General features: G+C 40.3%; 1 protein-coding gene across 8 annotated transcripts in view; it reads left to right on the top strand.

Annotated features, from left to right (window-relative positions):
* The window catches only part of PCDH1 (protocadherin 1), a 434,444-nt gene that overhangs the window by 362,984 nt on the left and 45,670 nt on the right, over positions 1 to 25,790 (top strand). For all 8 annotated transcript variants that reach the window (XM_070746895.1, XM_070746888.1, XM_070746894.1 and 5 more), the window contains one exon: positions 8,830 to 9,049. In XM_070746895.1, the coding sequence (XP_070602996.1) occupies positions 8,830 to 9,049 (220 nt within the window). The remainder of the gene's footprint in view (positions 1 to 8,829; positions 9,050 to 25,790) is intronic.

The following is a 25,790-nucleotide window of genomic DNA, read 5'->3' as shown; positions in this document are numbered from 1 at the left end:
ACCTTGTTCCATCCCACCATCAGCTTCTCCAATTTATTCTTATCAAAATTATTTAATCTTATTTCCATAATTTCAAAATGTATGTGATCCACCATATACCAGTACCAATTTTGTAGTGTCCATTTTGTAGAATCTTTCCAACCTAATACCATCACCGCTTGAGCACTTTCCAATGCTGCGGTTTTAATTTCCTTAAATTCTCCTAGTTCTCTATATTTGATTAAAATTGCTATTTCTTTTGTAATAATCCAATTAATGTTTAACATTTTATTAATTTCATTCTGGACTACATTCCAGAATTTCTGAATTTCTGCACACTCCCAAATCATATGCATAAAAATCCCTTTTTTCTGGCATCCGTGCCAACATATGCCCTTCTCTTTCCCCTGGAAGTGTGCAATTTGTACAGGTGTATAGTACCATTTATGTAAGATTTTTCTTCTCATCTCTCTAACTCTCGTATTTTTAATCTTGTATATATTTTCTATTATTTCTTTCATTTCTCTTTCATCTATTTGTAAATCATCCTGCCAACATCTTGTTAAACTTTTTGTTACTTCTTCTTCTATTTGCAATAGCATTCTATATATACTATAGAGGGATATAGCATTGCTTCCAGCTGTACGGATTCAGCTCCAGTGATCTTAGAAGCCGATGTCTTAGAAGAACTTGAACGATTAAAGATAAATAAGGCAATGGGTCCAGATGGCATCCACCCCAGAGTTCTTAAAGAACTCAGATCTGTCATTGCTACCCCCCTGACTGATTTGTTTAACCAATCCTTGTTAACAGGAGAAGTTCCTGAGGATTGGAGAATGGCCAGTGTTGTGCCTATTCACAAGAAGGGCAGTAGAGAAGAAGCTGGTAACTACAGGCCAGTTAGCTTGACATCAGTTGTAGTTAAAATGATGGAGACTCTACTCAAAAAGAGGATAAATCAGCACCTAAAAAACAATAACTTATTAGACCCAAATCAGCATGGCTTTACTGAAGGCAAATCATGTCAGACTAATCTCATTGATTTCTTTGACTATGTCACAAAGGTGTTGGATGAAGGTGGTGCCGTGGATATTGCCTACCTGGACTTCAGCAAAGCCTTTGATACGGTTCCACATAAAGAGCTGATAGATAAATTAGTGAAGATTGGACTTAATCCCTGGATAGTTCAATGGATTTGCAGCTGGCTGAAGCGTAGACATCAGAGAGTTATTGTTAATGGCGAGTATTCTGAGCAGAGTCAGGTTACAAGCGGTGTGCCACAAGGATCTGTTCTGGGTCCTATTCTTTTTAATATATTTGTGAGTGACATAGGGGAAGGTTTGGTAGGGAAGGTTTGCCTATTTGCCGATGACTCTAAAGTGTGCAATAGGGTTGATATTCCTGGAGGCGTCTGTAATATGGTAAATGATTTAGCTTTACTAGATAAATGGTCTAAGCAATGGAAACTGCAGTTTAATGTTTCCAAATGTAAAATAATGCACTTGGGGAAAAGGAATCCTCAATCTGAGTATTGTATTGGCAGTTCAGTGTTGGCAAATACTTCAAAAGAAAAGGATTTAGGGGTAGTGATTTCTGACAGTCTCAAAATGGGTGAACAGTGCAGTCAGGCGGTAGGGAAAGCAAGTAGGATGCTTGGCTGCATAGCTAGAGGTATAACAAGCAGGAAGAGGGAGATTATGATCCCACTATATAGAATGATGGTGAGACCACATTTGGAATACTGTGTTCAGTTCTGGAGACCTCACCTACAAAAAGATATTGACAAAATTGAACGGGTCCAAAGACGGGCTACAAGAATGGTGGAAGGTCTTAAGCATAAAACGTATCAGGAAAGACTTAATGAACTCAATCTGTATAGTCTGGAGGACAGAAGGAAAAGGGGGGACATGATCGAAACATTTAAATATATTAAAGGGTTAAATAAGGTCCAGGAGGGAAGTGTTTTTAATAGGAAAGTGAACACAAGAACAAGGGGACACAATCTGAAGTTAGTTGGGGGAAAGATCAAAAGCAACATGAGAAAATATTATTTTACTGAAAGAGTAGTAGATCCTTGGAACAAACTTCCAGCAGATGTGGTAGATAAATCCACAGTAACTGAATTTAAACATGCCTGGGATAAACATATATCCATCCTAAGATAAAATACAGAAAATAGTATAAGGGCAGACTAGATGGACCATGAGGTCTTTTTCTGCCGTCAGACTTCTATGTTTCTATGTTTCTATATATACTACCGGCTTGTGCTTTACTTTCATTTGTCTTTTCACTTATTATTTTTTCTACACTATTTTCTTCCCGTAAGAAGGCTTCTTTATTCTCACTTTTGTTTAAGTATGTACATATTGCATTGATCTGCAACCATTTCTGTTTGCCAATCCACCATTCCAATCTAGTTCTACTAACTCTTCCATCTTTCTCATATAATTGCTCAATTCTCGTTATTCCTTTACTATTTAATATTTTAATAATTCCACTTAAATTAACGTCATCCCCTATATTCAATACATGTAACGTTGATAGCCTGGATACCTTTATTCCACTTGTCCTCTGCCATTTAAGCCATATTTCTAAACATGCTTTAAAAGGATCACTTAAGGTACTGGTTTCAATTCTACTCCAATTTTTAAATAATAGTTCTTTATTATTTATATTATTAATTTCTTTTTCTATTCGTACCCATTTCCTTTCCCCCCATAACTGTAGTTCCATTAACCTTTCCATTTGAAATGCGTTTCCATATAATACTAGACATGGGCTGCCCCACCCCCCCTCTTTCTCTTGTGCATTCTGCCAATGTTTCCTTATTCTGGGTTTTTTATCTCCTTCAATCCAAAAATTTAGTCTGTTATCCCATTCTCTTAATTTTGCCTCAGGAAAACTACCAGGTAGAACCTGAAACAAATACATTATTTTTGGTATTATCATCATCTTAAGAGCCCTAATCTTAGCCATTCTTCCTAACTTTTTACCCTTCCAATTTTTAATCTGCTTCTGGATTTTTTTCCATATTAGGTTATAATTGGCCGTTGCTATTTTTATTGGATTCTTGAATAACCAAATTCCCAAGTATTTCATTTTTTTACAACCTAGTTTCAGTCCTGAAGTTTTTTGAATCTCGATTTGCTCTTTAGGGCCTGTATTTAAACATATTATCTCTGATTTGTCTATATTAACCTTCAGTCCAGATTGATCTTTAAATTCCTGAAGTAGTATCATTATTCTTTTCATCATTTCAATTGGGGTTTCAGACATCACTATAGCATCATCTGCAAATAAATTTAATTTCAATTCCAATTCCCCTATTTGATAGCCTCTCCATTCCTTATCATTTCTAATTTTGTTTGCTAGGGTCTCAATTGCTAATGCAAATAACATTGGGGATAGTGGGCAACCCTGCTTAGTTCCATTTTGAATTTTAACTATTTCTGTTCTATTGCCATTTACTCTAATTTGAGCCACATTATCCTTATATATTGTTTCTATAACTCTACAAAATATGTTTCCCATATTTAAATCTTTACATAGTTGAAATAGGTAGTCATGGTTAACTTTATCAAAAGCCTTATAGACATCTAATTTTAAAATGCATAATTTTCTTTTGGTACTGGTAGCATGGTGTAAAACATTGACCACGTTTCTTATTGGTTCATAAATTTTCCTTCCTTTCACAAATCCATATTGATCTTCTCCAATTATTTTTGGTAATATATTCTCCACCCTATTTGCCAATATTTTCATAAATATATGAATCTTGATTTAATAGGCTGATGGGGCGATAAGAACTCGGATCCATTAAATCACGATCTGGTTTTGGGACCGTTATAATTTCTGACATTTTCCACGTCTTTGGAGTTTCAAAAGTCTCCAATACATTATTGAACAATTTCTCCATATGCGGTAATAATTCATTCATATACACTTTATAATATTCAGCAGTAAAACCATCTGGACCAGGAGCTTTGGCCGGAGGGGATGGGAGTGGGAGGCAATGTTCTCCAGTGGTTCTCCTCCTACCTCTCCGGTCGGTCACAGTCAGTGTTAGTGGGTCAGAGATTGACCTCTAGGTCTTTCCCTTGTGGGGTGCCTCAGGGGTCGGTCCTCTCCCTCCCTGCCATTCAGTTGTACATCTCCACCCCATGTTCAGTCAGTGAAGCAGTGGAAGTGATGTGCCGGTGCCTGGAGGCTTTTGGGGCCTGGATGGGTGTCAACAAACTCAAACTCAACCCAGACAAGACGGAGTGGCTGTGGGTCTTGCCTCCCAAGGACAATTCCATCTGTTCGCCCATCACCCTGGGGGGAATTATTGACCCCCTCAGAGTGGGTTCGCAACTTCGGCATTATCCTCGATCTACAGCTGACATTGGAACATCATCTTTCGGCTGTGGCGAGGAGGCCGTTCGCCCAGGTTTGCCTGGTGCACCATTTGCGGCCCTATTTGGACAGGGAGTCATTGCTCACAGTCGCTCATGCCCTCATCACGTTGAGGTTTCATTACTGCAACGCTCTCTACATGGGGCTACCTTTGAAAAGTGTTTGGAAACTTCAGATCATGAAGAATGCGGCCGCGAGAGCCATCATGGGGCTTCCCAGATTCGCTCACGTTTCTACAACACTCCATGGCATGCATTGGCTGCCTATCAGTTTCCGGTCACAATTCAAAGTGTTGGTTATGACCTTTAAAGCCCTACATGGCATTGGACCAGAATACCTCTGGAACCGCCTGCTACTGCACGAATCCCAGCGACCGATAAGGTCTCACAGAGTTGGCCTTCTCCGGGTCCCATCGACTAAACAATGTCATTTGGCGGGCCCCAGGGGAAGAGCCTTCTCTATGGCGGCCCCGGCCATCTGGAATCAACTCCCCCCGGAGATTAGAACTGCCCCCACCCTCCTTGTCTTCCGTAAACTACTCAAGACCCACCTATACCACCAGGCATGGGGGAGTTGAGACACCTTTCCCCAGATTCTTTATATGTTATATTTCGTATGTATGTGTTGTTTGGTTTTTAAATATGATAGGGTTTTATATGCTTCTTTTAAAATATTATTTAATGAAACCAGACTGCTGAGGGCCTAGATAATCAGCTTCTTCCAATGACCGCTGGAGTTGGAGCGCCACCACCTTCTCAAAAACCTTCCCCATAAAGGGAAGGTTGGAGACTGGACGGTAGTTATTAAGCACGGCTGGGTCCAGGGAAGGCTTCTTGAGGGGGCACACAAGGGCCTCCTTATAAGGGGCCGGAAAGGACCGCCTCCCCAAGGAGCCATTGACAATCTCCTGGACCCAGCTCCGTGTCACCTCTCGGCTGGCCGAAACCAACCAAGAGGGACATGGATCCAGTAGACAGGGCCTTGTCCACTTCATCAGGTGTCACCAAGTCAAACTCCTCCCAGACCGATGGACAAAGACGTTTAGCCCCAGTCACCTCGACTGACTCATTGTCAGCCGATACTGCTATGCAATTGGTGTCGAGGTCCGCCCGGATCCGAGCGACTTTATCAGCGAAAAACGAGTTAAATTCCTCGGCACTACCCTGCAAGGGCTCCCCAACTCCCCCCTGATTTAGAAGGGAGCGGGTCACCCTAAACAGAGCGGCCAGGCGGGATTCCACTGATGCAATCAAGGCGGCATGGTATGCGCATCTTGCCGCCTTGAGCGCCACTTAACAATAATTGTTATATTGTTATATAACAATACTCCTGGGTGGATAAAGGAGTTTGAAAAAAAATTCTCAAAGAGCAATATGCAGCAGCTGGAAATAACACCTGAAATGATTGAAAAAAGAGTGAAGAAAGTAAAGAACTGGACATCTCCTGGCACTGATCAGGTGCGTGGTTTTTGGCTGAGATACCTGACCAGCCTGCATACAAAAATGGCCAAATTGTTCAACAAAATGCTGCAGACAGGAAATATCAGTGAATGGCTTACAACTGGCAGAACATATTTAATACAGAAAGATGCAGCGAAAGGAGCCATACCAGGAAACTACAGGCCAGTAACATGTTTGCTGACCAAACTGCTGACAGGTATCATAGCTGACAGAATTCAGGACTACTTAGAAGAAAATGACATCATGCCAGTGGAGCAAAAGGGCAATAAAAGACAAAGCAGAGGTACGAAAGACCAGCTCCTAATTGATAAAATGATTTCGGAGAACTCTAAGAACAGGAAAACAAACCTATACATGACCTGGATTGACTACAAGAAAGCCTTTGACTCATTGCCACACAGCTGGATCATAAAATGCCTGGAAGTCATTGGAGTCAATGAAAACACCAGGAAATTCATAGAAAAGGCGATGAAATATTGGAAGACTTAGCTTTTTGTTGGGAATGAAAGCTATGGACTGATCAACATCAGAGGGGGCATCTTTCAGGGGGACTCTTTGTCCCCATTGCTATTCATCATCGCCATAATCCCGCTGTCACTCATGCTTCAGAAAACAAACCTAGACTACCAAACTGCTAGGAATTTATCAAAAATTTCACACCTGCTGTATATGGATGACCTAAAGATGTACGGAAAATCAGAAACTGAGATACAGTCACTAACAAACACTGTGCGAATCTTCAGCAATGACATCAGCATGGAGTTTGGCCTGGATAAATGTGCCACAGTGACACTGAAAAGGGGGGAAATCACTGAAAATGAGGGCATTGAAAAGCCAAATGGTCAAACCATCATACTGGCGGCACAAGAACAGGCCATTAGTACAAATGCTGTCAAAGCCAGAATTGAAAAATCAACACACGATCCAAAGTGCAGATTCTGTAAAGAAACAGATGAAACAATCGATCACATACTCAGCTGCTGCAAAAAGATTGCACAGACTGACTAAAAGCATAGACATGATGCTGTGGCACAGATGATCCACTGGAACTTGTGCCGGAACTACCAGTTACCAGTGGCAAAGAACTGGTGGGATCATAAGCCCGAAAAAATGGTCGAAAATGAGCAAGCAAAACTACTGTGGGACTTCCAACTTCAGACTGACCGAATTCTGAAGCATAATACACCAGACATCCTGATTGTGGAGAAAAAGAAAGTATGGATCATCGACATCACAATCCCAGGGGACCGCAGAATTTAGGGGAAGCAGCTAGAGAAATTAGTGAAATACGAAGATGTAAAAATCGAGCTGCAACGACTCTGATATAAGCCAGTGAAAGTGGTCCCGGTGGCACTTGGCACGCTGGGTGCAGTGCCAAAGGATCCCAGCGGACATTTGAAAACCATCGGAATTGACAAAATCTCCATCTGTCAATTGCAAAAGGTCTTTTTACTGGGATCGGCAAACATAATTCGCCCCTACATCACGCAGTCCTAGGTGCTTGGGAAGCGGCCGACTGGTGATGAAATATGAAATCCAGCATAGTGATCTCGTTTTCTGTGTTGTATTGACATAATAATAATAATAATAATAATAATAATAATAATAATAACAACAACAACAACAACAACAACAACAATAATAATAATAATGTCTCTCATCTTTCTCTTAGCAATGGCCCATAGATTCTCTATGGGGTTCAGGTCAGGAGAATTTGCTGGCCAATCAAGCACAATAATCCTATAGTTATTGAACCAGGTTTGGTTGTTTTTGGTAGTCCTGCTGGAAAATGAAGTCAGCATCCCCATAAAGCTCGTCTGTAGAAGGAAGCATGAAGTGTTCCAAAATCTCCCAGTATACAGCTGCGTTCTCCCTGGACTTAATGAAACATAGTGTATCAAGACCAACAGATGACATGGCTTCCCAAATCCACACAGACTGTGGAGACTTTTCATTCTATTTGGAAACCAAAGATGAATGGAGAGGCACACATTGCAAAATGCTTGAAGTCCAGTGTGAAGTTTCCACAGTCTGTGATCAGATCACAGTCTCTTGCCAAGAGAAAGATGAGAGATATGCAGAAGAGTTGAAGGTCACAATTGAAACATCCTGGTCTTCCATAACACCTCAGCAGTACCACAAGCTGATAGCTTCCATGTCACACCGCATTGAGGCACTAATTTCTGCAAAAGGGCCCCAAACCATGTACTGAGTACATATGCATGGCTATACTTTTCAGAAGTCCAATATTGTTCTATGTACAATCCTTGTTTTATTGATTGCATGTGATATTCTAATTTTCTAGGATGGTAGATTTTGGATTTTCATGAGTTGTACACTATAATCATCAGAATTATGACAAATCACAGCTTCAACTATCTTCTCTTGTATGTAATGAGTCTCTCTCATATATTGTATTACTTTTCACCTTTTAAGTTGCATTACTGAAATAAATGAACTTTTGTACAATATTCTAATTTTTCAATGTTTACCTATATGCATTTCTATGAAGCAGGTTGTACAGATGCGCAGTAATCCATTTGTATCCAATACTCTTTTCATTATTTTATTTTGTTTTATTGCATTTTACACATTATGATATGTTATAGCACAGGTAAACATTATATCATAGACTATGTCGTGGTTACAACAATAATCATTTGTGGTTATAACAAACATTTTTACAAAGCATCATAAATTCAAAAAATTTGAATCCTTTTAATATTTTAAGAACAGAAATACCTGTCCATAACTCAATAATATAATTACTAATTTGATGACCTTCTACCAGAAGTTAACTGACAATCAATTATTACTGTGGTCATATTTGCCTTAAATTTGGTATACTCTATAATCTTATCTATAATTTGGGTAGATTCTCTTTAATAGAAATGTATTTATTAGATTTCATTGTAGAATATTTTTGAGGTCACTTATTGAAGAGTCATCTTTTTGCTGTACGGATTAATTAAGGATTTTGCTTTGCTTTTTGCAGTTACCTCATCGCCGAGTGACATTCTCTGCAGCCAATCAGGCTCAAGATCTGCAGGATCCTTCCCAGCACAGTTACTATGACAGTGGCCTTGAAGAATCAGAAACACCTAGCAGCAAATCTTCATCAGGGCCTCGGATAGGGCCTCTGGCTCTCCCCGAGGACCACTATGAACGTACCACACCTGATGGCAGCATTGGTGAGATGGAACACCCTGAGAATGGTAAGAAAGTTGCAGCAAATTAAAAAGCTCTCTAGTAAAGTACATCTAATTGTTGTTTGGCAAAGAGTTTGTACTACTTTTACCCAATAATGATATTGGGAACTAGTTGTTCATTATGCTGGGGGGGGAAATTACAAGTTTTTATAGCAAGTGATTAAGGCAGACTTTCACATAAATTAATTAATTAATTATTCCACCCATCTCATTATTGAAGCAACTCTGGACGGCTCAAATGAATGAGAAGAAATAAAAGTGAAAAGCATACTGAAATAAGATTTTAGATTTGAAGAACTATCAATAAATGACTGCGTTTGCACCATTCTTTACCATAGATCTTCTGCTCTATAGAACTTCCTTCTCACATAAAGCAGGCTTTCTTTAATGTCATCATTTCAGGATGGAGAATAAACAATATTTCTTGATTAATGAGACATTAACTATTTCTTGCATCCAATTATTTAAATCTCTCTTGAAGCTTATCCAGAATGAGAGAAGCAAAGGATAAAAAAGTCAAGAGAGCAAACATAGTCTTATGTTTAAAATATCTTGTTTGCTTCCTCAAACTGCAGCTAAAGATTCTGACCTGTATCCAGCATTACATCAAGTTAGAAATTAATGCAAGTGAATGTGTTCTTGAAGCAAACTATACAAGTTTTGTAATAACTTATTCATCACTTCATACACAGTTATGAGAAAGCCAACTTGATGTAATGGTTAGGTTACCAGATTAGAATCTTGAAGACAATCTTCAAGATCTACATCTTGCTGGTGCATCATTTAGTATGGATTGGGACAGCAAAATAAGATCTGGTCCATCTAACTTTGTTAATCATGGTAAAATATGACTGTTTTTTCTCTGCACCTGATCAGATTATAGATGAGAGTAATTCATAGTATGTCTTATTAGAGATTGATACACTTTATATATATACAAGGTATATATAAACATAGAGGTTTGTGAACCAGTGATTTCCAGGTTGAATCAAACCTTTTATATGCTGTACATTTTAAGCACATATCTTCCAGTCTTTAAATCAGAAAGAAGATACCGGTAATCAGATTTTCTTTAACTTAAAAAGATAAAAGGAAATCTTGCTTGCCTGTAAACCATTTTAAAACAGATTAAAATTACAAACCAGCAGTAGTACTTTCTTTATCACTGCCCCAATCACTTCCAGAGCTGAAATTTATTGCCATGCCTATTTCAAAGTCTGACCACTGAAGGAAAGGAAAGGCCTGCTGGAAGGTAATGAAATTGGAGATTATCTGTTCCTTTATATCCCTTTCTTATCGTTTACACATACACCCCTATTAGTCTTACTGGTTGTGGCTGGAGGTATTTCCATTCAACTTCATTATCAGTTTTATCACAAGAAACCGTATTCACAACTGATACAGATAGTCCTCACTTACTGGCTGTTTCATGCAGCAATTATTCAAAGCTATATCAGTACTAATAAAATAACTTTACACCAATACTCTCATTTATAGTCATTACAACATTCTCTGGTCATATATTTGCCATTTGTGTGTTTCATCAGTATCCCACAGTGACATGATTACTATCGGCATGTTTTGCAGTTGGCACACATTTACAACTGCTGCAGTATCCCACAGTCATGTAATCACTATTCATGTCTTGGAGTAGTCTTCCAAAGTCCCTTCCAACTCTTTTAATCTGTAAAACATTTTCCGTAAACTAATAATCTAAATTTTCTGTTTAAGCATGTGGCATTTTGCAATTGAAAATCATGATTTACCGAGAAAGAAAGTAATGGACTAAGAAGGGAGGAACATTCACATGTTCCTTCATCATGCAATGCTAATAAGAAATATAAAAAACAGAAAGAACGGCTGCTACATGGGACAGTTATCAAAAGTAAGAGTAGTGTCAATTAGGAAGTGTCTTACTTGAGCCAATGCAGGAGAATTAGTTTCTTCCTTTATGCAGCCAATGGATGTATGAAAGTTCCCTTTCACTATTTCAGAATAGTAACATGCCTTAAGCCAATACTTGTCAAATAGTGAGGTGCGCCCCCTGGGGGGACATGAAGCAATACTAGGGCAGCGCATGTGATCCCAGGGAATATGTGTGGTCCTTCTCGATCAATTCCCCTGGACAGGGAGTGTTTTCCCAGTTGCTCCCCTGGACAGGGAGTGTTTTCCCAGTGGCTGAATGGGTTCTTCTTGTTCTTGGTGGGTGCCGTGGTAGCCATGAATGGCATGGTGAATCTGCTGCTGGACAAGGAGGAGCATCCTCTGCAACTGGGTGAAAGCTTCAAGCAGCACCCTAAAGCCTCATTCCACACCATTTTCTGTGAGTGCCTGGCAGAGATGGTGCTTATGGGCCACATGTACGACCCCAAAACCCGGCTTGATTAAGCTGGCCTGGCTCCATGTCAAAAGAGGGCCCCAACCATGGTAGCCTATGCCTGCCTAAGAGAAAATAGGCTCCACTGAATTCAGTGTGACTTACTCCCAGGTAAGTGAGTCTTCCCCAGACCATACTTTGCTTGCAGCTTATAATAAGTAAAATAATAAATATTAAGACTAAAATTTCATTGGGGCCTGTTGTGTATGCTCCTTTGCAGCTGGAGGAATTTTCAGACTCAGCGGATGAGGGGGATTTAGATATCGTAAATCTCCCAGATTTAGCCACAGAGGGCACGGGTAGTGAAGACTACAGAGCTAATGATATACACATAGTTTCAGATGAATCAAATGAGGAAGATAAGAGATGGAGAGATGCTCGTTTTAGACGCTTTCACAAACGCTTAGAAGAAAGGGGGAGGAGATATTAGAGTGAGGAATTAATTAATCAATTACCTCACGTCGGGGTGTAAAATGGAAGAGAAGCTGATTTGATCAATCTTGTCGTTCCAAGATGGGGCCGTCCACGACAAGCTCCGGAGCGTGAACTAATCATTGTGTGATTTATTTGCCTGCTTTTATGACTTCTGGCTAGCCCTGAGTAGCCCATAAATTTAGAATGACTTGTGGAATGCTTTTGATGTTACTACCAAGCTAATCTACTTAATTGCTAAGGATGGAGATGAGGAAAGAAAATGTTGCATGCAACCTTGATGTATTTTAGAAGAGAATAAGGAGAAATAAAGAAGTTGTGTTTTTACAATGAGATGCATTGAGCAATTGTTTATTCCAATTATTACCTGTATGAGCCTTAAACCAGAACAGTATTGACGAAATCCTAACAAAAGAAAAACAAAACCTCAGGATGGCTGATTTAACGAATGAATTTATTGCTTTAACACAAAACGTCACTGTCTTACAGGCCCAGATTATACAATTGCAACAGAATCCAGCTGCTGCAGCCCCAGCCCAGCCACAGATCATAGTTCAACCAAGGCCAAAGATTTATTTAGCTAAGCCATCAGTTTTTATGGGGGCAAGAGATCAAGTCACCCCATTTCTTCACCAGTGTGTAAACTTTTTCAACTCCTCTCCAGAGGATTTTGCTAGAGATGTCATGAAAGTTTCCTTTATTATAAGCTTGTGCAAAGGTGCTACATTTGAGTGGGCATCACTCTTCCTAACATGTCAGGACCCAATCCTGCAAAATTATGCTGCTTTTCGCCGAAGACTTGAACAAGAATTTGAAGATCCTGTGCGCGTACTAAACTCTATTGTTCAGTTGTGCCAACTATGCATGGGCGACAAAACCATCTCTGAGTATATCTCCGCCTTTCAGAAACTAGTCATACCCCTGGATTGGGGCAAGGGAGTCCTTATGGAACTGTTCCAGGATGGCCTGTCCCCCAAGGTTGTGAACGAGCTGACGCGCCAACCAACTCCTAACACACTAAATGAACTCTACCAGACCGGTTTGACCATCGAGACTAAAATGTTATCTGCCCAGAACCGTGTCACCAGATACGAAAGCCAGTTTGAGGAGAAACCCAGACCAGTGCCAGCTCCATGCCAAAGCTTTCAAAACAACGGTTTTAACCCAGTGCCAAGACGTACCTTACCAATGCCAGCAGACACAGAAAACCGACCAGCTACCATTGCTCAAGAAGAACCAATGGATCTAGGCACGACCAGACCTCGTCTGAGTGAAGCCGAGAAAGCCAGACATCGAGCAGAAGGCCTCTGCATGTATTGTGGAGAAGCTGGACACCTCCTACCTGCTTGCCCTCAGAAAAGGCGTGGCACTCCCGCTCCTACTCTGGTCCCGAACAGCAGGCCCACATTCCAGGTCTAGGCAACCTGGCCAGGAAACAACCCAGCCTAAAAGAAAAATTAGACCGGGCGGGCACCAAACCAAATTCCAATGTTACGGCAGAGGAACCGAGACCTTCAAGACATCTGACCTTGGCCACTGAGGTAAACTTAAAAAACCCACCCAAAACCCTCCCTGCTACTGCCTTAGTAGATTCCGGAGCTACTACCAACTTTATGGATAAGACCCTTGCTCATCTTCATGCCATACCATTGTGCCCAGTCACACTTTCTATTGCTGTTGAAACCATCAATGGCCGCGTTCTCTTGTTCAGACCAATCAAATTTCAGACCCAACCATTCACCTTAACCATCATGCACCACGAAGAACCTATTCAATTCTATGTCACCAAAGGTCTCCACTTTCCTATAGTCCTTGGCTTAGCATGGCTCAGAACCCACGATCCCCACATCATGTGGTCACAAAATCGCATTTCCTTTCCTAGCCTACAATGTGTAGACCACATCCGCCCACCTTTTACCACTCAACTTCCTACTCAGCTGGCCAGCACCCTCCCACTAGACATTTCCAACTTTGCTGACGTTTTTGACAAAAAAGAAGCAGACCAATTACCCCACCCACCCACCAATCTTATGACTGTGTCATTGACTTATTACCCAACACCAAACTTCCTGGGGGACACCTCTACTCAATGTCTCAACCCAAATTGGCCACCTTAAAAGACTTTCTTGACAAGAACCTAGCCAGAGGGTTCATTCGACCCTCATCTTCACCACTCTCCGCTCCAGTACTTTTTGTCAAAAAGAAAACTGGAGACCTAAGACTCTGCTGTGATTACTGTAAACTCAACTCCATCACTGTTCCTAACCGCTACCCTTTACTTTGATCTCCAAACTCATGGAGCGCCTTCGCACAGCAACCATCTTCACCAAAATCGACTTGAGGCGCTTACAACCTCATTCGCATCCGTGAAAGCGACAAATGAAAAACTGCCTTCGGCACCTGCTACAGCCATTTTGAATTCACTGTCATGCCTTTTGGACTCACCAATGCGCCAGCAGTATTTCAACATTTCCTGAATGATATTTTCAAGGACTTTATTGACCACTTCATGTTCGTCTACCTCAATGACATTTTGATATAATCTCCTTCTAAAGAGACCCACCTATGCCATTTACGACAAATACTCCAGCGCCTCCGACAACATCACCTTTATGCCAAGCTAGAAAAATGCCAATTTTTCCAAACTTCCATTGACTTCTTAGGACATGTCATTTCCTCCCAAGGCATCACCAAGGACACTAGAAAACTCGATGCGTTGCAAACTTGGCAACCTCCAGCTCGAGCCAAAGATGTCCAATGATTTTGGGGATTTGTCAATTACTACCGGACCTTCATTCCCAACTTTGCCACTTTGAGGGTGCCCCTCACCCGTCTTCTCCAGAAAGGAGTTCCATTTCAATGGGGCAATACAGAGCAACAAGCTTTTCCCCACCTTAAAAAAGCTTTCATGCAAGAACCTATTCTCCAATACCCAGATCCCACTCATCCGTTTATCGTAGAAGCTGATGCCTCCGATGTTGGAGTGCGGGCGGTATTTCTTCAACAATGCCAAGATGGCGGACCTTTATTTCCCTGAGCCTATTATTCCAGAAAATTAAAACCTGCTGACAGCAACTACACCATTTGGGAAAGAGAACTTCTAGCCATCAAGACTGCCTTTGAGATCTGGCAACATCACTTGGAGGGAGTCCGTCACCAAGTACACGTCAGAACCTACTACAAAAACGTGGAATTTCTCCAAACTGCCAGGAACAGAGACAGATCCGATGGTCCTTTTTCTTTGCCAGATTCAACTTCTGCATTACCTACATTTCTAAGTAGGATAACAAACAAGCCGATGCCTTGTCGCGCAAGCCTGAATACACCCAAACCCAAGAACCTGCACCGCTTCATATCATTCTATCTATCTCGCCGATTGCAGCCATCTGCAATCCTTGAGAACGAATTCAGGAAGCGCAACACCAAGACCCCTTTGTCGATCAAAGAAAGCAAGAATTTGAACCTGATTCTTTACGGACCGTCTCTGATGACTTGCTATACTATCGTGACCTGCTCTATGTTCCAGCAGGTCTACTCTGAGGTCTCTTCCTCAACCAGTGCCACGATAACTCTGCAGCCAGCCATTTCGGCCTCTTTAAAATGTTATGCCTCATCTCCCGAACCTTTTGGTGGCCCAGACTTCGCCATGATGTCAGTGCCTACGTTAACTCTTGCATTCGTTGACGTCAAGCCAAGGCAGCCACCGGACCCCCTCCGGGATTATTGCAGCCTTTGCCTACACCTGAAAGACCTTGGGGTACCATTTCCATGGATCTTCCTCACCTGTTTACCTGTCTCTGCAGGTTTCACTGCTGTACTTATAATGGTGGACATGTTAACCAGGATGGCTCACTTCATCCCTTGTCGCAGAATATCTACGGCCGAGATTACAGCTCAACTATTCATCCAGCACATCTTCCACCTACACGGCTTACCCGACGCAATCGTCTCTGATTGCGGTCCCCAATTCACCGCCCAGTTTTGGAAAGAACTCATGACTGCCCTCCAAGTCAAAGTTTCCTTGGCATCCACCCATCACCCCCAAACTGACGGAGGCACCGAAAAAGCTATTGAAATCCTGCAACAATATCTCCGTTGTTTTGTTCACGACAGACAAAATGATTTGGCAAAATATCTTCCCTTAGCTGAGTTCGCCTTTAATAACTCTGAACATACCTCCACACAGACCACACTGTTCTGCGCCAATTATGGGTTCCATCCCCAACTGTTTCCGCTCACGCCCTCTGATTCTCCAGTTCCACTTGCTGGCGAGTTTCTTACTGAGTTACATGCTGTTCACCAACTCGTCCACCGTTCTTTGACTCAAGCCGAAGAGGACTACAAACGTTTTGCAGACCGTTCCCGTAAAGACCCCATTGACCATTGGTGATCAAGTTTGGCTTTCTGCCAAATACCTTTCCAGAGAACCTCACCACAAACTTAACCAACGTTTCATTGGAGCCTTTCCTGTTGAAAAGGTCATCAATCCAGTTACATACTGTTTGACATTGCCCACTTCCATGCGTGTGCATCCCCTTTTTCATCGCTCACCAGTGTCACCTGACTCTATTTATTTATTTTATTTATTTATTAGATTTCTATGCCGCCCCTCTCTGAAGACTCGGAGTGGCTCACAACAAGAAACAGTACAAATCCAATACAATTTAAAAACAATTTAAAAACAATTTAAAACACAATATAAAAAAAACCAATCATACATCTCATACAGACAATACATAAAGCGGAAATGGCCCAGGGGAATCAATTTCCCCATGCCTAACGACAGAGGTGGGTTTTGAGGAGTTTACGAAAGGTAACAAGGGTGGAGACAGTCCTAATCTCCGGGGGGAGTTGATTCCAGAGGGCCGGGGCCGCCACAGAGACGGCTCTTCCCCTGGGTCCCGCCAGACGACATTGTTTCGTCGACGGGATCCGGAGAAGGCTAACTCTGTGGGACCTAACTGGTCGCTGGAATTCGTGCGGCAAAAGACGGCCCCGGAGATATTCTGGTCCGATGCCATGAATGGCTTTATAGGTCATAACCAACACTTTGAATTGTGACCGGAAACTGATCGGCAACCAATGCAGCCTGTGTTGGTGTAACTTGGGCATACCTGGGGAAGCCCATGATTGCTCTCTCAGCTGTATTCTGTCCTTGGGAGGAAAAACCCACAGCCACTCCGTCTTATCAGGGTTGAGTTTGAGTCTGTTGATACCCATGCAGAACATAACAGCCTCCAGGCACCGGCACATTACTTCCACTGCTTCGTTGACTGGGCATGGGGTGGAGATGTACAACTGGGTATCATCAGCGTACTGATGATACCTCACCCCATGCCCCTGGATGATCTCACCCAGCGTTTTCATGTAGATATTGAATAGCAGGGGGGAGAGGACCAACCCCTGAGGCACCCCACAAGGGAGAAACCTAGAGGTCAACCTCTGACACCCCACTAAGACCGACTGCGACCGACCGGAGAGGTAGGAGGAGAACCACTGAAGGACAGTGCCTCCCACTCCCAACCCCTCCAGCCAGCACAGAAGGATACCATGGTCGATGGTATCGAAAGCCACTGAGAGGTCAAGAAGCACCAGGACAGAGAATAAACCCCTGTCCCAGCCCCGCCAGAGATCATCCATCCACTTCGCCAGAGATCATCTTTCCACTTTGCCCACCAGTTCCAGCTCCTGCTGTTCCTGCTCTTCCACACTCTGCACCCAGACTTTCCAGTGCGCCGCTTGGACATTATTGGCATCCAAGACTCTCATAGGCTCGACGACCGTTTCCAGTACCTGGTGGAATGGTTGGGAGGCAGGCCTGATAACACTGTCTGGATGGATGCTAAAGACTTTAAAGCTTCTGAAGTACTTTTTGACTTTCATGCTCATTTTCCTCATAACCCAATTTATCCTCCAGGGGAGGGGAGGGGCCATGGGGAGTGGGATGGTGTTGTGTATACTCCCTTGCAGCTGGAGGAATTTTAGACTCAGAGGATGAGGGGGATTTAGAGATCGTAAATCTCTCAGATTTAATCACAGAGGGCATGAGTAGTGAAGACCACAGAGCTAATGATATACACGTGGTTTCAGATGAATCAAATGGGGAAGATAAGAGATGGAGAGATGCTCATTTTAGATGTTTTCACAAACGCTTAGAAGAAAGGGGAAGGAGATATTAGAGTGAGGAATGAATTAATCAATTACCTCACATCTGGGTTTGAAACGAAAGAGAAGCTGATTTCATCAATCTTGTCATTCCAAGATGGGGGCATCCAGGACAAGCTCCAAAGCGTAAGCTAATCATTGTGTGATTTATTTGCCTGCTTTTATGACTTCTGGCTAGCCCTGAGTAGCCCATAAATTTAGAATGACTTGTGGAATGTTTTTGATGTTACTACCAAGCTAATCTACTTAATTGCTAAGGATGGAGATGAGGAAAGAAAATGTTGCATGCAACCTTGATGTATTTTAGAAGAGAATAAGGAGAAATAAAGAAGTTGTGTTTTTACAATGAGATGCATTGAGCAATCATTTATTCCAATTGTTACCTGTATGAGCCTTAAACCAGAACAGGGCCCAGATCAGAGAGTTGGGTGTGTGTGAAATATTTACTTCTTCCTCGGGGGGGCCTAACAGAAAATAATTGAGAAGCCCTGCCTTAAGCCAACCCATATAACTGCTGAGCTATCTTCAGTTTATAGCAGAAAATAGAATTGTTTCTTAAAACGTCCACTTGAAACCAGATTTTTTTTCATTCTCTGTGACCATTTCATTTTAATTTTAAATTTTAATATTAAAAACCTATATATAATATTACAATGAAACAATTTCAGTTTGAAAGTTGATAATACTAAGAATAATTGTGACATAACAAAGAAAATTTATCAGGTATTTTCAGATATGGTTCAAGAAACACCATCTTTTGCTATTGCTAACATGTTGTAAGCTGCCCTGAGTCTAAGGAGAAGGGCGGCAAAAAAATCAAATCAATCAATCAATCAATCTTCTTTCAAGAAAATAAAAAGGAAGCAGTGGAAGTGATGTGCCAGTGCCTGGAGGCTGTTGGGGCCTGGATGGGTGTCAACAAACTCAAACTCAACCCAGACAAGACGGAGTGGCTGTGGGTCTTGCCTCCCAAGGACAATTCCATCTGTCCGTCCATCACCCTGGGGGGGAATTATTGACCCCCTCAGAGAGGGTACGCAACTTGGCCGTCCTCCTTGATCCACAGCTGACATTGGAACATCATCTTTCGGCTGTGGCAAGGAGAGCATTTGCCCAGGTTCGCCTGGTGCACCAGTTGCGGCCCTATTTGGACAAGAGTCATTGCTCACAGTCACTCATGTCCTCATCACCTCGAGGTTCAATTACTGCAACGCTCTCTACATGGGCTACCTTTGAAAATTGTTCGGAAACTTCAGATTGTGAAGAACGCGGCCGTGAGAGCCATTGTGGGGCTTCACAGATTCGCCCACGTGTCTACAACACTCCGTGGCCTGCATTGGCTGCCGATCAATTTCCGGTCACAATTCAAAGTGTTGGTTATGACCTTTAATGCCCTACATGGCATTGGACCACAGTACCTCCGGAACCACCTGCTACCGCATGAATCTCGGCGACCGATAAGGTCCCACAGAGTTGGCCTTCTCCGGGTCCCGTCGACTAAACAATGTCGTCTGGAGGGCCCCAGGGGTAGAGCCTTCCCTGTGGCGGCCCCGGCCCCCTGGAATCAACTGCCCCCGGAGATTAGAACTGCTCCCACCCTCCTTGTCTTTCGTAAACTACTCAAGACCCACCTATACCGCCAGGCATGGGGGATTTGAAACATCTTTCCCCCAGGCTCCTTATAATTTATGTTTGGTATGTATGTGTTGTCTGGTTTTAATATGATAGGATTTTAGTTATTTCTTTTAATATTAGATTTGTGCCACTATAATATTGGTTTTTTCATTGTTGTGAGCTGCCCCGAGTCTTCGGAGAGGGGCAGCATACAAATCTAATAAATTATTATTATTATCTTTACAAATACTTTGGGACACTGCTAAAGCATATTTTAGAGGCTTAGTGTCGACTTATATGGCCAAGAGGAATATACAAAATATGGAGTACAAAAGAAATTCAGAAGTAGGGCATAGAAGCATGGAAGAACAATTACAGGACTTTTTTCAAAAACTTACACACAAAAATTTGCAAATTTATATGGACAAAAAAAAAAGGCCAGAATAAAACTTAAAGACCTACAAGACCATAGGTCAAGAGGTGGATTCGGGTTACCAAACATGGAATTATATTACCATGCCTCAATTGCAAACTTACTGAAAGAATGGATAACATTAAAAAATTCTAGAATATTAACACTTGAAGGCTATGACCTTCAATCCGGGTGGCACAAGTTTCTGATGGCAGACATAGGTAAAATACCAACATACTTCAGGTCAAACTACATACAAAAAACCTTAATTAACACCTGGCACTTCATTAAAAAACCCCATTACCTCTGTATCCCAAAATGGATATCCCCAACAGAAGCAATTATATACCTGAATGCATTAACCCCTGACAAAATTATAACATACGACCAACTGTTAAATGAAAATAACGATCTAATCCCTGAACAAAAACTCATGGAAAAAGGTATTAAAGTGGATTGGTTACACTACCTACAAATTAAATCAAAATATAATGAAGATAAGAACAAATTAGGCTTTCAAAAAAACAATCTCCTTGATAACATAATTTTTGGTCCACAAAAAAAACAAATATCAAACATATACAATATCCTCCTTCAACACGATACAGTAGAAGAAATAGTTAAAGGAACTATGATAGCGTGATCACAAAATTTTGGATATACAATTAATTTAAACGAATGGGAAAAAATTTGGACTAACTGCAAACTAACGATGGCAACTTCATATAAGGAAAATCATTACAAAATGTTCTACAGATGGCACCTGCCACCTGCTAGACTTGCAAAAATGTATCCAAATTTATCACCACTATGTTGGAAGTGCAGGGAAAAACCAGGTACATATTACCACATCTGGTGGACATGTAAACCACCCAAAAATATTGGTATAAAATCAAAATTATGCTAGAACAAATCACCTCCCAGACCGTCCATGCAAAACCCGAACTATTTTTATTAGGAATCATAAGACAAAACTTTAATAAAGAAAACAGATATACTATAATTCACATTATTACAACCGCAAGGATTCTATATGCACAATACTGAAAACAGGAAAAAAAACCGTTCTATCCCTTTTGATTAAAATAATGGAATGTGCAGAAATGTCCAAGCTGACAATGGAATTGCAAAACAAGGATGAGACAGATTTCTATAAAGCATGGGACAATTGGTACCATTGGTTAAAAAAAAGAAATTACTTAAAAATTATACATCAAGAAAAATGTCCAACTAAAACAGCATGTAAAACCAGTAAATAATGACATGAATCATAATACTAAATTGAAACGATAAAATGTAAACATCGATCGACACAAATTTTGAACTACAAAGAAACTGAATGAATAAATTTATAAATCGCTGATAAATGATGACACTAGCAACTACATATGGATAAAACTTCAGGAAAATCTATACCACCTATATGCTTAAACTACAGGCCGCAAAACATAGAAGCCCCAGCTCTAACGCTGGTCCCCCACACTCTTCTTACTGCTCTTTTCTTGCTTTATTTTTCTATTCTTCCTCCTCTTGTATTTCTTTCCTTCTTTCTAAATCCCTTTTCCTTTCTTTCCCTCTCCTTCCCCAATCACGCATGCTATATAAGTAAACCATAATTGCTAGAATGTACATTATATATATTCCCTTTACTTTTCTGTGCCCTGTTTTTAATGTATATAACCAATAAAAAATTTTTTTTTAAAAAAGGAAGAACAATTACAATTATATCCACAAGATTCAAAAACACAAGAGAGGCTGGATTTAATTAAACATAAATTAAATTTAATAGAAAGCGAACAAGTAGCTCAGAAAATTAAAGCAACAAGACCAAAACGTTTTGAACATGCGAATAAACCAGGAAGATTGTTGGTATATAAAATGAGGAAGGAAAGAGAAAAAATGGATAAAATCGCTAGAAGATGAGAATGGACAATTATATCATAAAGAAGAAGAAAAGAAGGAACTAATATGGAGATATTATAAAAATGTATATAAACAAGAGATAATCGATGATAAAAAGATATGTCAATATTTAGAGAAAGCAAATTTACAGAGTATTCCAGAATCCTACAAAGAAACACTTGACAGTAATATTACTGGGATGCAATTGTCAGAAACTATTAAAAAACAGAAAAATGGAAAGACACTGGGACCGGATGGTCTACCAGCTGAAGTATATAAAACATTTGAGGAAACATTTGCTTTATTATTGCTGGAATTATTTAATAAAGTTATGTCAAAAGCTAAAATTCCAAATCCCTGGACAGAGGCTTATATATCTTTGATACCAAAAGAAGGAATAGATACTTTGAAAGTGAAGAATTATAGACCAATATCACTTCTAAATGCAGACTATAAGATATTTATTACATTAATAGCTAATAGACTTGTAAGATATTTAAATGAATTTATTCATATTGATGAAAATGGGTTTCTTCCCAAAAGACAAATAAGGGATGGTATGCAGATAATTCTTAATAATATAGAGTATTTTGAACAACGTCCAGAGAAACAAATGGTGTTGATGTTTTTGGATACACAAAAAGCATTTGACAATGTAAATTGGCAATTTTTGAATAGACAGCTACAATATATGAACTTTGGGACGAGATACTTACATGTTGTAAAAGCAATATATGATAAATGGCAAGGATATTAATAAATGGAGAAATGACTGGAAAAGTGGATATTACTAAAGGAACAAGGCAAGGGTGTCCATTCTCACCTGTTATTCATTTTGACATTAGAAGTATTAAATAGAAATGTAAGAGCAGACAAGGAGATTACAGGACTTAAAATACGAGAAGAAAATAAATTGCAGATGATTTGGTCTTCATACTTGAGGACCCAATTATATCGGGCCAATTATATTTTTGCAAAGTTATGGAGAAGTATGAATTATTCCTTTTTTTTGCCTGTTCTGCATGTTGTAATATGCCATGTTTATCTGATAGTTGATAAATTAATTTATCACTTTTTTCTTTTTTAATATTTTGAGTAAGCCATCTACTTGGTTTATTTGCTGTTTCAAAATAAATTTGTCTGGTTTGTTTTATGTTCCTTGTGTATTCTTTTTTAAAAAAATATCTTTACTAATTATTAACATTAAAAAACAAAAAAATACATGAAAAATACAAAACAAAGACTACAGACAAAGATAAAACAAACATAAATTTGCCAACATACTTGTTGCTTCTCTATTTCTTTGATGTGTTGTTCATAAAACTCTTTTGCTTCCGTGGAATTTATTCTGTATTTTTTATCAAGCAGTGTAATTAACATTCCCTCAGGAATCAGCTATCTAAAGTGCTGTGTTTGGCTCTGGGCCAGCTCCTGCTCCGAGGACTGTGGGGGTTGGTTTGGGAGAATCCTCACGTTATCAGAGACCGGTTTTGCTTCGGACAGCGAGGACAGATTCTGGGAGTGAAGCAGGATTGGATGATGGAGTAGTTACAGGCAGAGGAAGAGGGATATATAGATGCTCGCAGGTGCAGGTTTATGACGAGAAGGGAACAACTGCACAAGTATTATAGAAAATAAGGGAGAACACCTGTGGCTGGGACAATTATCCATTTGGTGAGAGACGAGTACTGTTTGATTTTGAACTGCTTCAGGATTTACCAGGACTTTTTGACTATATCACAGTTAAATACAACTTGAGGGCTCATGAAGGGGTGTGGCTGTGACATCTTCAAAAGCTCTGCTTTTGTTTTTGCTGTTCACAGTATTCCAGGCTTGTGGTTTGTGGGAGAGCACTTTGGCTGAGTAAAAGTGCGTGTATACAATATTTTTTCTTTTGATAAACCAACTCTTTGTTTACTTTACAACAGAGTGTGTGTTTGAATTTACACTTCAGACTTAATTGGTAAAGCTGGGTATCATCAGCGTACTGCTGATACCTCACCCCATGCCCTTGGATGATCTCTCCCAGCGATTTCATGTAGATATTAAATAGCAAGGGGGAAAGGACCGACCCCTGAGGCACCTCACAAGGAAGCAACCTTGAGGTCGACTTCTGACCCCCCACTAACACCGACTGCGACCGGCCGGAGAAGTAGGAGGAGAACCAGTGAAGAACAGTGCCTCCCACTCCTACCCACCCCCAGCCGGCGCAGAAGGATACCATGGTCAATTACTTTACAATTACTAATTTAATCAAAATTACTATATGTTATAATTTTATCACTAATTTAGCCAATTCATTCAAATCAGTTCAATCAGAATAGATAAATATATCAGTACATTAAATTAATTAAATTAGTCTAAGCATTTTGATTAATTAAGTTGAAGTAATATAGAATCACAATAATTAATATTAAAAACCTATTGGTAAATCTATGTATCTATAAATATAATCAGAAGGTCTATAAATACAGTCTAATATGGTCTATGGATAAAATCTAATTGAATCTATAAAAGCAATCTAATAATATCAATAATTAAGATTAAGATTAATCAAGATTAATTTTTAAGTCAAACTAATTTTTTTAATGTTTCACCAATAAATCCCAAATATAAATGTATTAATTTCAGATATATTGACTTCAGTAGTAGTGTTCAATATTATTCAGATTATAATAAAAGTTCAACTTATTATTCATGAGTCTGGGTAACAGTCCAGGTGGTTGTTGATTGTAAATTGAAGATGTCAATTTTTTTTAAATATAAGTCAGTTAAGATAAGCAAAATATAAATGAGTATTAGGGCAAATCAAGAGTCCTTACTTACTAGGTGCAGGCACAAATTTAAAAGTTCGATGAAATATCAAATACCAGTTTCAAAGTCTATAATAATGCCAGAGTCTATTCAAAGAGAGGAGAGAAAAAATAATAATAAAAAGGAAAATGGTCGAGTAAAGTTGTCTGATGTTTCTGGATCAGTCCTAAGATTAATTCTATAATCAGCTCACATAGATCGTTGAAATTTTTAATTGTATTATCCAAAAATGGAAAAGAGAAAAAGGAAAAATAAAAATAGAAAAAAAAGGAAAATAAAAAAAGACAGAACAAATGTGCAGGGCAGCTGGACTTCCTTGTCTTCTATGCGCTCTTCCGGTTTGTCAAGTCACTCTCATACCTTATTTCAACTTTCCACCAACTTTCTCACATACAAAGTCCTTCCCCCTTCTGCTGCCAAATCCGTTCCAAGTATATATTGCTTGCTTATATCTCAAATTAACGCCAGTCTATTTTAAATATAACATTGAATGAATCTGTGGTCAGTCTCTCATTTTCAATCTACCAGTCTGACACTTTCACTTCCGTCTTACTCCGTAAGAACAATTATAATGGCCGCTTTAATAATCTCTGGAACACCCACACAACAGGCAGCAGAAGGGAATTCTTACCAAATCTCTCTTTCTTTCGTTGTCAGCAACAGTTCCACAGCCCTTTTGTTTCTTTTCTCCTCTTTCAAAGCCAAGATTCATCTGTTCAAGCAGTCAGTTTTGGCTTCCTTAATCGGCGTGTAAAGAGCCACGTCTTCGGACCGGCCGTAGGGCCGATCTCTTCGACCTCTGGTTTCAGGTCCCCCTCGCGTTCCGTGCAGTCAGCCTCACCACCACGGACACTCTGGAGGTTCCCCCTTTAGTTGCGTGTCCCTTCGAGCTGCAACTGCTAAGTAGCAACCAAAAAAAGCCGAAATGCAAAAAGCCGCCCCAGAGCTCTCCAGAGGCTGCTCCGCTCCGATGCCGCTCCAAACTGGAAGTCCGATCCTTGTGTATTCTTGCTGGTCAATGAGATTAAGTC

This window comes from Erythrolamprus reginae, chromosome 3, assembly GCF_031021105.1.
Source record: "Erythrolamprus reginae isolate rEryReg1 chromosome 3, rEryReg1.hap1, whole genome shotgun sequence".
In the NCBI taxonomy this organism is placed as follows: Eukaryota; Metazoa; Chordata; class Lepidosauria; order Squamata; family Dipsadidae; genus Erythrolamprus; species Erythrolamprus reginae.
This window is presented reverse-complemented; position numbering and strand designations above follow the sequence as displayed.